The following is a 13,271-nucleotide window of genomic DNA, read 5'->3' as shown; positions in this document are numbered from 1 at the left end:
TTCTGGGTGGTAGGATCATTTATCTCTTTGACCAGGAGGACACGACGTCCATGATTTACAAAAACAATTGTAAATGTGGACTCCAGACCACAGAACACTTTTGCATTTTGGGTCAATCCATCTCAGATGAGCTTGGACCAAGAGTGTGTTTCTGGGTGTTGTTGGTATGTGGCTTTCTCTTTGCATGGTAGTTTTAACTTGCACTTGTAGAGGTAGTGATGAACTGTGTTAACTGACAATGGTTTTCTGAAGTGTTCCTGAGTTCAGGTGGTCATATCATTTACAGAATGATGTTGGTTTTTAATGCAGTGCCGCCTGAAGGATTAAAGGTCACAGTTATTCGATGTTGGTTCTCAGCCTTGCTGTTTAAGTGCAGAGATTTCTCCAGATTCTCTGAATCTTTTGGTGATATTATGGACTGTAGATGATTAAATCCCTAAATTCCTTGCAATTGTACGTTAAGAATTGTTGTTCTTAAACTGTTGGACTATTTGCTCAAACAGTTGTTCACAAAGTGGTGAACCTCGCTCCATCCTTGCTTGTGAACGACTGAGCCTTTCAGGGATGCTCCTTTTTTCTACCCAATCTTCTTCTTTTTTCTAGCTTTTTATACAGAAAACATTCAAGTCATATTTATTTGAGCTCTTAACATTGTTCCCTCAGCCCCTTGCTCCCTCAGCCCTATGTTCCCTCTGATTTGTAGGAGATTAAGCCTACTTTTATTATGGCTAGAATATAGTAGTCGCTGAATTAATTATGAATTAGCTCAACTCGTTAAAATTTAGGATTGATTTTACCTCGGAGTAGGGCACCACACCGAAATAAGACAGGATGTTTATTAAACTTTGGTGAAGGTTTAATACCTGTTAGTTATTTAAAGTAATTGATTATTTAAATTTTCAGTCTCGTCTTGAACGCGTTAATTCGTACCACAGCCTTTATCGATGACCAACACTTTCTGCACAGAACGGACGACTTTCACAACGACGTAAGGTTATAAACATTTATTTGACTACCTAACAAGGTGAATACAGGATAGTGCAACACTGAATAGACAAGTGAAAAAAAGGTTAAATGTGGATATAAGAAGCTTAAGACCAGAGGGATTCAGGCCTAAGGGGCTGGTTTATAATATTACTGGCGGACTTTGGTCTAATTAGTCTGTCAACAGAACTCGGATCAGAATTTAACTGTCACCAACCTTTAACCAAGAGTTGCATTAAAAGGCCAACCTTACTTTGCCGTTGATATTACAGTCGCCCTGGCGTCTTACAGTACCGATTCAGGTTCATAGGTCCGCTTCCCGGTGTTTGGCGGACATTAGTTCTGGTTCTGTAGACTGGGTCAGCTGCGCGGTTGGATCGACAGGCTCGTCTACTCCCGTCCCGGCTCTTCAGGTGGCTGGCTTCTGGAGGTTGTTTTGGGTTGACAAAAATGTTCTGACCGGTTCTGAACTAAGGTTTGATGCAATTTGTCGACCGGACAAAAAGGAAAAGACGGCACGAGAGGTTTTACTATACTTAGGAAAAATAAAAACGTGTCGTAGAAACTTATAAAGGTGCGCAGTAAAAATAGATAAATAAATGAAAATACTTAAGTAAGAAAACAATGTCTCTTAGTAACTTTGGGTTAACAAAGTTAGACAAAAGAACAAAGGGAACGAAGAGGGGAGAAGAGGTAAGTGCAGGAGGTGAAGTAACAAAAGGGGGTCAGAGGTGCGAAGAGGTGCAGAGGGAAGTTGCAGAGAGAGTGAGAGCCACCTCTGTCTGTTCCTTTATCTGACAGTTGAAAGAAAAGGGGGGGGTTTACTATACTTAACCCTTTGGCTCTGAGCGAATCAACTGCTTTTCATGCCAGAATTCTAACAGTGAAGATTAAACTATCTCTGGTTGATTTTCTGTTATTAATCTTCTTGATATTCAATTTAACTAAAAATCTTTAAGCAGACAGTTTTAACAGATGCAGATACTGAGTGACGGGCATATTATTAAAACACAAAATATTTCAGGAATTAGATAGAGACTTTGCACTTCTGAAACCACATAAACATAATCACAACAAGATACAAATAATGCATATACTGTTACACACTTGCAAGAATGTCTTTGAACAGCCAGTTGCAATGAAACATCGAACTTAACTGTTTTCCAAACTTCTACACAAAGTTCTGTTGCTTATATTTTACTAATGAAAGTCCATCTGTCTCCCAGAGACAGCTCCTCCAGTTCGAATTGCGGTCAGATTTGACGTTGATTTATGTCAAAAGGGGTCCTTCTTTTGGGAGTTCTGGTCCTTTTTATTACCCTAGGAGGGCCCGAGGTTGTAAACCACACCTTATCTCCTATCGAAACAAGCATACAAATGTCTTATCTACGGCTCCCTCACTGTGACGCTGAGCAGACAACCAGACACAAAGAATTCCTTAAACAGCACTTCCTCTGGAGGTCCTACAGATTGATGTTCCTTCAGCCTTATGTTCCCTCAGCCCTATGTTCCCTTAACCCTGTGTTCTCTCTGCTCTGTGTTCTCTTAGTTCTATGTTCCCTCAGCCCTGTGTTCCCTCAGCTCTATGTCCCCTTAGCTCTATGAACCCTAAGCCCTATGTTCCCAAAGCTCTTTGTTCCCTCAGCTGTATGTTTTCTCAGCCCTATGTTCCATGTGTTCCCTCAGCTCTATGTCCCCTCAGCTCTGTTCCCTCAATTCTATGTTCCTTCAGCTCTATGTCCCCTCAGCGCTACGTTCTCTCAGCTCTATTTTCCCTCAGCTCTATGTCCCCTCAGCTCTACGTTCCCTCGCCTCTATGTTCCCTCAGCTCTATGTCCCCTCAGCGCTACGTTCTCTCAGCTCTATTTTCCCTCAGCTCTATGTCCCCTCAGCTCTATGTTCCCTCGCCTCTATGTTCCCTCAGCTCTATGTCCCCTCAGCTCTACGTTCCCATAGCTCTATGTCCCCTCAGCTCTACGTTCCCTCAGCTCTATGTTCCCTCAGCTCTACTTTCCCTCAGCTCTACGTTCCCTCAACTCTATGTTCCCTCAGCTCTATGTTCCCTGAGCTCTACGTTCCCTCAGCTCTAGTGTGAAGATGAAGTGAGCTTAAGCCTGAATCTGAAAGGAGTAGCTCGGCTTAAGACTGTTTCTCTCTTCATTAAATCACCTGAAAACATCTGTAACACACACAGACCAGTCTACACACAACAGAAGCACGACACAAACACTTGGTCAAAATGTGACTCAATGTGTCTGACGTGCACAGCTGTGTCGAATATCATTTTTATGTTTTGGATATTCATTAATAACTAGCCGTGAATTTCTGCTCATAACATGATGTAATCAACAGAACAACTAACGCTCATCCTGACGTAAATTACATCCACCTCACGGGTAAAAGGAATTAACAGAGTCTTATTAACATTCATGTCTCTAAACATTCAAAAACTTTACATCATTTACCATTATTCTCTCTCCTCTACAACTCCTAACTCGGGGGGAGGAGGAAATAAAGAGGACAGAAGGGAAGAAGTGGGAGCCACTCACTTTGCAATTAATAATCTACTCTTACATACCTGCACACTTATATTCTTTTCTTTATGCAATAACTTTATCCACCACTTAAGTTCAATAATTTAATCTTGCTGCTCATTTCTGTCATATACAGTCATACATATTTAATATTATACATTTTCCGTACATTTAACTTATCTGATTTAATTTTCTGTGGATTTTATTTTACCTATTCTGACATCTACCTCATATATATTTGACTAAGAGTTTATTGTTTACTGTCTATTGTTTTTTTATACTCTATGTATTTGTTTAGCTAAGAGTTTCTTGGTTATCCTATACTGTATTTTTATTATACCTTCCTCGTGTTTTTGTAAGCTGCTGGAAATTCAATTTCCTTGCAGGAGTCATCCCAAAAGATCAATAAAGAGAAGTTTCAGTCTTTAAGTCTAAGTCTATTCTGCCCATTTGTTACCACATTTTATCTTATCATGGATGAATGACACCTACATATTATAAATGCTCGTTATGGAAAAGATATTTATGTTATGACAACAATACTTTAAATAATACTTTCCCGTATCAGAAATCACTCAGTAACTAGCTGTGTGACTGCGGGCAGCACTGGACTCGTGTGCACCTGCTGCTGTCTGTCAGGTGCTCACCACCCAAGATCAGAGGGTTTATTTCCACACGTTCACAGAGCAATTTAAAATGATAAATGTGAATGTACTGGCAAATGTATTTTGCAGTTTGCCTTTATTGATAGCCTACATTAAAGGCTCAGTAGGCAGGGGTCGGGGGTCCTGTAGCTTGCCAACCATTGCAACACAGTCTGTGCGACCCTGTCCACATTGTTAGCAAGTCTGGAAGCATGAAACATGTTATAAAAGGCAGTACAATGATGGCAGTTGGACTATAGAATTTCTTTATTTTAATGCAGTTTGAATAAAAACGTATGCTGAAAAGCTCCTTCAAAACTATTTCAAGCCCTCTTTTCACTCTTGTAAAAGTACAACACAACTTAATTGGTGTAAGAGTGTTTGGCATATGCTAGGACTATATCATTTAATTTAAGTATAACAGAGTCAATATCAGGAATTTATGGTCTATTCTTTCTTTTTGAGGGAACATTGAAAGGTGAAGGGAAAATTTGATTCTGTCGTCAGCATCGGAGGGAAGATTTGTTGCTTGTAAATAAGGCTACCAGTATTGTGTGTATAGATATAAAATGTGGGGAAAATCTCATTAGGTGCTCACTAATTATAATTTCACAAAACACTGTTAAAAGTTGAAGAGAGTTGTAATTAACCAGCCAGTCAAACATTAAACCCCACCAAATAGTGACAGTCAGGGTTTTCCACTGCTGGTGTGACAGAGGATCCTTTAATTCAAACCAGGGATGTTATAGTTGTGTGGTAAGCATATTAGTCCACTTGGCCAAATGATGCCTCCAGAATTTAAGCAATAAATGTCTAAAAACAATTAGACCTATGCTTCATTATATATATATTTTGAGTTGTATACTTATATTATCCATAATGTTTCAACCAATGTTCAAATCAGAGAAATCTGTCATTCTAATCAAGGACACAGCCTGCGTTATTTGGTCACAGTCACCTGTTGATGCATGTGTCAGGGTTCAGTTCAGTTAAATTCAAGTTAATTTATTGTGCCAAATTATAACAAACTCTATGACTTATTCATGGATTGTGGTTGTCTAGCAGAAATTGACTTTTTAACTGCTCAAAACAAATTAAAGGAACACTTAATCACACATAGCATCTTGATGAACAACATATTTAAATTTAAACTCTTTACAGATGTACATTGAATATTTGTTGAAGACAAAATTATGTAACACCATTCCTGATGTGTCGGCGGATGGTGTCCTGGGGGATCCCCTCCCAGACCTGGATCAGGGCATCAGTGAGCTCCTGGACAGTCTGTGGTGGTACTTGGCAGCGCCAGATGCGCGATACATCATGTCCCATAGGTGCTGAATTGGATTTAGCTAAGGGGAACGAGAGGGCCAGTCAATGGTATCAATAGTGGCGTTTCCATTACAGTCCAATAACCGGTTTAAGGGTATTTGACTGTAACAGGGCCTGCCTCAACAAAACGCCCCTAAAGGCTGTTTGACCGGGCTTTTGTTTTTTCCCCCCTGAAAAAAGCTTGGTTGCTGATTGGATATAACTCTAAGCGGGATATGACAGGTAGTACTCGAAGCCACAACAACACGCAATATTTTTAAAAGCCGGGGAAGTAGAGAGTTGACAATTTTACTCCAGTGGAGTAGTGCTATGTGTTTTCTATCGGAGCGCAGAAAATTATCTGTGCACGTGCAATCCGTTCATAAACTACAACTAGTTCAAAACTCTGCTGTCCAGATCATAACCAGAACCACCTCCATCAGTCGTATCACACCTGTCCTGCAGGAACTTCACTGGCTCCCCTTCAAATACCGCATCATCTACATTGTTGTTAAAAAGGAGTGCCGCAAACTGATTACGGCATTCTATTTGCTCAGGTGCTGCATTTACAGAAACAAACCAGCAACAGGAAATATGAAACGCTATACTCTACATTTACTTCCAGAAACTAGCTGTCTGCTCTGAGTCTGCTCTGAGTTCATCCCCAACTCTCTCTTCACCGGCACACACACACACACCGGTTTGCATTAGCACAATCAGCTGTTCTCCGGAGTAAACAAAGGCAGCGTGTCCTGCTGGATAAAAACAGCACAAAAAAAAACTAAAAGAAGAAAACTAGTGAAAATAACCTCATTGTAGAGGGCAGAACTTCAAAGAGTTAGGGTGAAGAAACAGAACATACAAAAAGAGAATAAAAATCAAGAAATTTTAACAAAGCGAACTCAAGGGCTCGTGTAGTAACAGACTGACTGCATTGACTGCACTGACTGCATTGACTGCACTGCCTGCACTGACTGCATTGACTCAACTGACTGCATTGACTGCAATGACTGCATTGCCCTGTGTTTTGTTATTGTTCTAGAGACCTCTAGAAAATTCCATTTTATCTGAAAGCCTATTATCTCAAAATGCTGTCTCTTGCCATCTAATGTGTTGGTCCACACTGCCCTAGCTAACCCTCATAGAACTAACATAGTATGCTTTTCAGTGGAAAAGATGTTGTCCAACAATGGTCACAAAAATGCTCTGAAGGTTTTGCACCTCAACATGAGTATAGATCTGGAGCTGTATAATACTGAATATTAATTTAATTTGGAAAGCAGCCAGATGTTGTGATTTTAGCTGAAACAACAGTTATTATACAACCAGTTTGTAAATGTTGGTATTGCTAAAATTTCAACTCTCATATTGTGGTTGTTTGTAAGACCTGTCTCAGCTGTCTGAGGATCTGTACCCGTTTGCTTGCCAAACAATTGGACATATCCCTGGTTTAAACAGCAGGGAACTGAACTGAGGACTCACTGCTCAGGGCACTTGCACCCATGTGGTCTGTACCCTAACTACTTGTCTATCTGGTCGCTTGCAACATATGTCTGTCTGTCTGTCTACTATGTATCAAGTAGCATCCTGGGTTGAGACTCAAACTTCAGTTTGAAGTCTTTTATTTAGTAACAGTTAGTGCAGAATAATTAAGAAAAATTGTAGGAAAGCTGGTGACTCAACAGATGGTTTGATACATTTAATGCTCTGGTTTTTCCTATAGTCCTTGGAAATAGATGCCAGAAATCAGCTTCAGCTTGAATGAGAAATTGTCACTTTTAAAAATGATTTTTTTAACATGCGCATGGCTCCGGAAAGACGTTCTCTGGCATATCCAAACCCCAGAAATATCTAAGCTAGTATCCAAAACCAGAGAAATACACATCTGTATTTATAAGTAAAATCCTGTTATCAAAGAAGCCCCAGTATGTAAGGATGGCCTTGTGTCCAGAGAAACATACTGTATCTTCAAAACAAAAAACCTAGCATGGGTATTCTGGTCCCTGTAACTCCACCATCAAGTTTAATATTTATTTGTGACCTTGAGTTCCTTTCAAGCCACAAAATGTCGGTACTGCACACAAGTTGGGTCTATGTAAATTATAAATAAGTCATAGAGTGTGGTCTTCACCTACTCTATATATAAAGCGTCTTGAGATGAATTCTGTTATGATTTGGCACTGTAAATAAAATTGAATTGAAGTTATCTCAAAGTCCAAAAGGCAGATAGAACATATCACACTATCCTTGGTCATGAATGTTCTCTATCATAAAAGCTTGCATGAAGGCCAAAGCAGTTCTCGACGCCGTATATCCCTTCATTTAAATGAATAGGTTTATTTATATGCTATGTTTTGATTTGAATCCTTATTCTTGTCAACAGGACGTCATTCCATAAGTAACATGTTGTCAAAGCAAAGCTAGTGTGAGGGCTGGGATTCACTAAGTGATTCACAGTCTTGTTTTGTCTCCTCCAGGGATCTACCTGTTGGACATGATCTACATAGACTCAGCCTACCCTGCATCTGACAGCATCATAGAGACAGAGCAACGAACCAATCAGATGAACAACCTTCTGAGGGTCATTTCAGACCTGCAGATGTCATGTAACTATGGTAAGATACCACAATATATGTTGTTGTGTTTTATGATTTCCTTTTGTGTTTTTCTATTTGATGTTTTGATTTGCACTTTAGGGCCACCTTAGTTTTTGCTCTGTTCTTTTCACTATTGTTTTTACTGCATGGGAGAAACGTAAAACCAACACGTCTGTCTGTTATACTCCCTCTATGCTGAACAGAGAAACATAAAATAACTGTATCACCATTATTACCCATATTATCCATATCCAGACGGATCTGGTCTGTCGCAGTTTCCAGTCTTTTCGTAGTGCAAGTAGAATTAATTTACACGCTTCTAAGAATCTATAAGTGAAGTTTAAATTTGTACATGAACATTTACATGTCAAATTAGTATACTAAAGTTACCTTGATGAGAGAAAACAGTTTGGGCCATGTTCAGCCTGAGGTGGTGGTTTACATTAAAAATGGAAATGAAGAAGACTTTACGGTCTATTTTGGAGCCTATTGTGAAGTACTGAAGTAGTGTCCTGGAGGTTTTGACAGCATTGATGTTAATGTGGACGAAGAAAAAGCTCCCAGTGTTTACAGCGAGGAGATCGGGGTTTACGACTAGAGCAGAGAGAAGCACACAGCTAATTCACCGGTGTTAACGTCCTTTTGACCACTATAAACAGAAAGATAAATTAAAGCTGCAAGCAGCAATGAACGGGCCCTCGCACCCGGTGCATGTCGAGGAGGTGGCTGATCGCCAGCACTCGCGACAGTGTGCTTTAGATATTGAGAATTTCATGCAAATCTAAATCATTTTGTCATATAAGATTTCATGTTGCCAGTAGGTGGCGCTGTGTCTGTTTGTCAATATTGGAATGTAGTTGTCCTCAGGCCTCGACTCTAATCATGTCTGGGAAATGTGATGAACATCAAAATATATTAAATGTAACTTCCTGTCGCCAGTAGGGGGCGCTATGACTACGATTCAAAATTGTCCTACATACGTGTTCATGGCTCACATCTCCACTTTTGAGGAGGATGTGATGAACCAGTCAGACCTAAGACATCAAAGTATAAAAGATGTGATTTCCTGTTACCAGCAGGGGGTGCTATGACGATACGTAGTATTGTCACATAGATGTGTTTAGGCCGAGAGTCCAATCGTGCCTGAGACGTTTGGGACAGATTGGACAATGTCTGGTCATGTTAAAGACCACTTCCTGGTTTATGGCGTTGGGACGAAATTTGAGGCCCCGCCACGGCCAGGCTAATTGATGGAAACACGTATGCGCTGCATCACACTTCAGCACGCGTTTTGGTTCCTAGAGAGCACTTTAACAGACGTTTTGGCTCCATGAGGACACTTTAGCACACATTTTGACAAGTAGCCTAAAACACGGGGCCCGTACGGATGGACAGTGTGATTGCGCCCCAAGAAGACACTTTAGCATGTGATTTGGCTCCAGGAGGGCACTTTAACACACGTATTGGCTCCTACAGGGCAGGCACCTTAGCACGTGTTTTGGCTCCTAGAGGACACTTTAGCACACGTTTTGGCTCCATGAGGACACTTTAGCACACGTTTTGGCTCTAAGGTCGCACTCACACTGTCCATCCGTACCGTGCCCAAACTGGTTTTACAGGTAAAGCCTAGTTCCTTTGACCAGTGTGAGTGCAACCGCACCGCGCCTAGCTGCGGCAAGCTTGCCGCCGGCTTCTAGAGGACACTTTAGCACACTTTTTGGCTGAGGACACTTTAGCATGCGTTTTGGCTCCTAGAGAGAACTTAAGCACCCCCCCTGCTGAGAAGTACAGGGATAAGCAAAACTGGCATTCACTGTTGATGTTGCATAGCTGTAGAAAGGTGCTGATAGCTGCTATGCAAACAACCATTGCTATGTTGTTACATAGTCATAAATATGGACATGGAGATACACCTGGAGATAATATGGACAGTACGTCTGCACTGCTCCATCGTTGCTTTTTGTAAACAAAACAAAGCAACAACAAAAAAGTTTTCGCTTCTGTGGCTGTAGTGGGATCTCAGCCCCACAAACAGTCACACACACTGTAGTGAGTCATTTCCTCCTTATCTGGCCTGTTTAGTTACAACAGCGGATGTATTAAAATTATTCCATAAGATCTTTGCTAATATTTATCATGGATTCCTGTTAACAGTGATCCTGACTATCATTATGGAAAATATCAAGACATTTTACTGTATGGTTTCATAAAAAATAAGAATCAAAACCCCTCCCAGTGTTAAAGTTCATATTGGCGAATGGATACTTTCCTGATATTCAAGAATTAATTTAAATGATCCCATAAGAGGTTTGCTAATATTTTAATGGATTCCTGTTCTCAGTGATCCTGACTATCATTATGTAAAATATCAAAACATTTTACTCTATGGTTTCATAATAAATTAGATTCAAAACCCCTCCCAGTGTCAAAGTGCATACTGGCGAATGGATACTTTCCTGATATTCACAAATTAATTAAAATTATTCCAGAGGAGGTTTGCTAATATTTTCAATGGATTCCTTTTCACAGTGACATCATTCTAGAAAATATCAAGACATTTTACTGTATGGTTTTACAATAAATTCAATCCAAAATCCCTCACACTGTCAAAAGGCATATAGATAATTTCCTGATTTTCAAGACTTAATTAAAATTATTCCTTAATTTTGTTGTTGTCGGCTATCATTGTCTTTGAGCTTCACTGCAACATTTTCAATTCCCTAAACACACTCACACAGTAAACTGAAAGATTACTAGAACTCACTCTCACTGTGTTTATAATTATAGTATTATAATAATGATAGGGATTTGTCCCCAATACATTCTCAGGAGTTTCTCCAGAGGCCCCTGGATCAAGGATTTGTTTGCCCAGGTCTGATCCAACATTTACAAAAACTTATTAAAGCTGTTAGCTAAATCCTTCATATTATAATTTTCTTATCAATAAAATATTTCGGTTAGTTTGTTTTCCCTGGGTCATTTCTTATAATACCATTAAGTATACTTCATATTATTTTTTTATAGTTTTTTGTTATGATCTAATCATTTCTTATAATAATATTTCTTGCTTCCTCTTATAATATAAGTTATCTTATTTTTGTACTTTTTTATTTATTTTCTGAATCATTAGTTCTCTCGTAAAATCTCTGTATAGTGCCTTTTTTAAATTTTGAAGGCATTTTGTAATTCCTTTGCAATCCATGGACATTTAGTATGTATTGGTTTTCTGTTTTATTCTTCGATTGGACAGATTTTATCATAAAGTTACTTAAACAGAGTAATAAATGTTTCATAAGCACTATCAATGTGTCTTTTATGGTATATAATGTCGCTGTTTTGGGCCAGGTTTTTTTTTGTGCCTTTTTTAGTGCATTGATCGCTTCATCAGATCTCACTTGGCTGTATTCTGTTAGTTTGTATGGTTTGTTGCTTTGTGTATTTTAACAATTCTTTATGTTTACTGTGACACACAGTCTTCATCAGGTATAATATCTTAATTTTATCTCTAACTTAGTGTATTTCTCTCCTCAGGTCAACATCCTGTCCTCCATTTTTGGAGTTAGTTACTGTTGCTCTTTATTCCCAAAATGCATGCCTTTTAATATGTTTTCAGGACTGGAACAGTGGGTGCAGCCCTTTCTGAGAATTACACTTGTTCTATAACAGCTTCTATCTCTTGCCCTACATTTTTTTTATACAGCAAACTGTGACTGTGGCTTAAAGAGCAGGTGTGCCATTACCAGCTACGAACACACATTTGGATAACTTCTGAAATGCCAGACTTGACATTGGGGTGTCTACGGACAGATGATTGATTGATATTTGATTTTAAGGTTCCTCTGTTATTTTCATATCAAAAGAAACATGAAGACATTAGAAAATCTTCAGAATGATTGTTTTACATCAACAAATTACTATGACTGTTTTAGATTTTCTCTATGTGAAAGAGCAACCATAACTGCAGCATCTATTCAATCCAATTCAATTTTATTTATAGTGTCAAATCATAACAAAAGTTATCTCAGGACACTTTACAGAGTAGGTAAAGACCACACTCAATGACTTATTTATGATTTACATAGACCCAACAATTCCTCTGTAGAGTACAGTGGCAACGAAAACCTTCCCTATAACAGGCAGGAACGTCAGACAGACCCAGCTCTGTGGAGGACGGCCATCTGTCTTGACCGGTTGGGGAGGAAGAAAAGGAGAGAGAAAGAGAGAAAAGACACACAGATGGACAGGGAGAGACAGACAGACACACTTCCAGAGATGCAAGCAAAGCCTAACAGTAACTATAATATTTATAGTAATGTGAATATGACGTATATGTTAAGGCAGTTAATACAACAGAATAGTAGAAACAAGCACAGCTAAAGTGACAGAATATGAAAATGATAATAATTATGGTGGCAAACATGATCAATGATGAGTAGTGGCAATAGCAGCTACAATACAGCTACAAATTTTATAGTTTATTAAACTAGTGATAGTATATATGAGTAACAGTGACAGTGGCATCTCCACCCACATCCAGCGTTTCAGAACATTCTTTGTAATATATCCTCTAGAATGTTACATTTTTATCATTTTATAACTTAACAAATAAGCACAGTGAAAATCGGGGTATTTTCCATGAGCAAAATATCTTCTTCTGAAACAGGGCCCTTGTTGCCCTGAGGAGAAATTGTAGATTTGGTGTTGACTCACTTCTTTGTTTATTATTGTGCTGGTTTTGCGTCTCCAGTCTAATTTAAATATGTATGAGGTTGAACATTATGTCAATCACTTTATTTCTACAACGGTCTGGTGGTAATTGCAGCGTCGGACTTAAAGTAAAGTTTGTTAATTTGCTGAAGACAAAGAAATATGTGCCCAACTTCAACGAAAGAATGAGTAATCCAAGGGACAGGTAAGATGCTAATTACCCTAAAGTCTTGTATTAGAGAGTGTGTGTGTGTTTGTGTGTTTATGTATCGGGGGGGGGGGGGGGCTCTCTATTATTGTGTTGTAACACCGGTATGAGTGTATACAGTGTCAGTGAAACAAATTAGGCTACGTTATCCATTACATCTATTTCTAACATGAAACATACATTGGGGTATTGGTTTCATAACTTTACAATTACATTTCTGCTCTAAAATACAGAGCAATATAATCTGAATAACAGAAAGAGTTAGTCCAACGACTTATTATAAAAT

The 13,271-nt window shown here is 39.0% G+C and overlaps 2 protein-coding genes across 2 annotated transcripts in view; one reads left to right on the top strand and one right to left on the bottom strand.

Annotated features, from left to right (window-relative positions):
* Positions 1-13,271, top strand: part of LOC310958610 (ras-specific guanine nucleotide-releasing factor RalGPS1) — a 279,502-nt gene that overhangs the window by 162,307 nt on the left and 103,924 nt on the right. The window contains exon 9 of the mRNA XM_083929621.1: positions 7,951-8,088. Within this exon, the coding sequence (XP_083785747.1) occupies positions 7,951-8,088 (138 nt within the window). The remainder of the gene's footprint in view (positions 1-7,950; positions 8,089-13,271) is intronic.
* Positions 1-13,271, bottom strand: part of LOC310958611 (angiopoietin-related protein 2-like) — a 113,151-nt gene that overhangs the window by 61,751 nt on the left and 38,129 nt on the right. The window lies entirely within an intron of this gene.

The sequence above is a fragment of the Echiichthys vipera genome, assembly GCF_963691815.1.
Source record: "Echiichthys vipera genome assembly, chromosome: 16".
Lineage (NCBI taxonomy): Eukaryota > Metazoa > Chordata > Actinopteri > Perciformes > Trachinidae > Echiichthys > Echiichthys vipera.
Note: the sequence above shows the minus strand (reverse complement) of the source record. Positions and strands in the feature narration are given on the sequence as shown.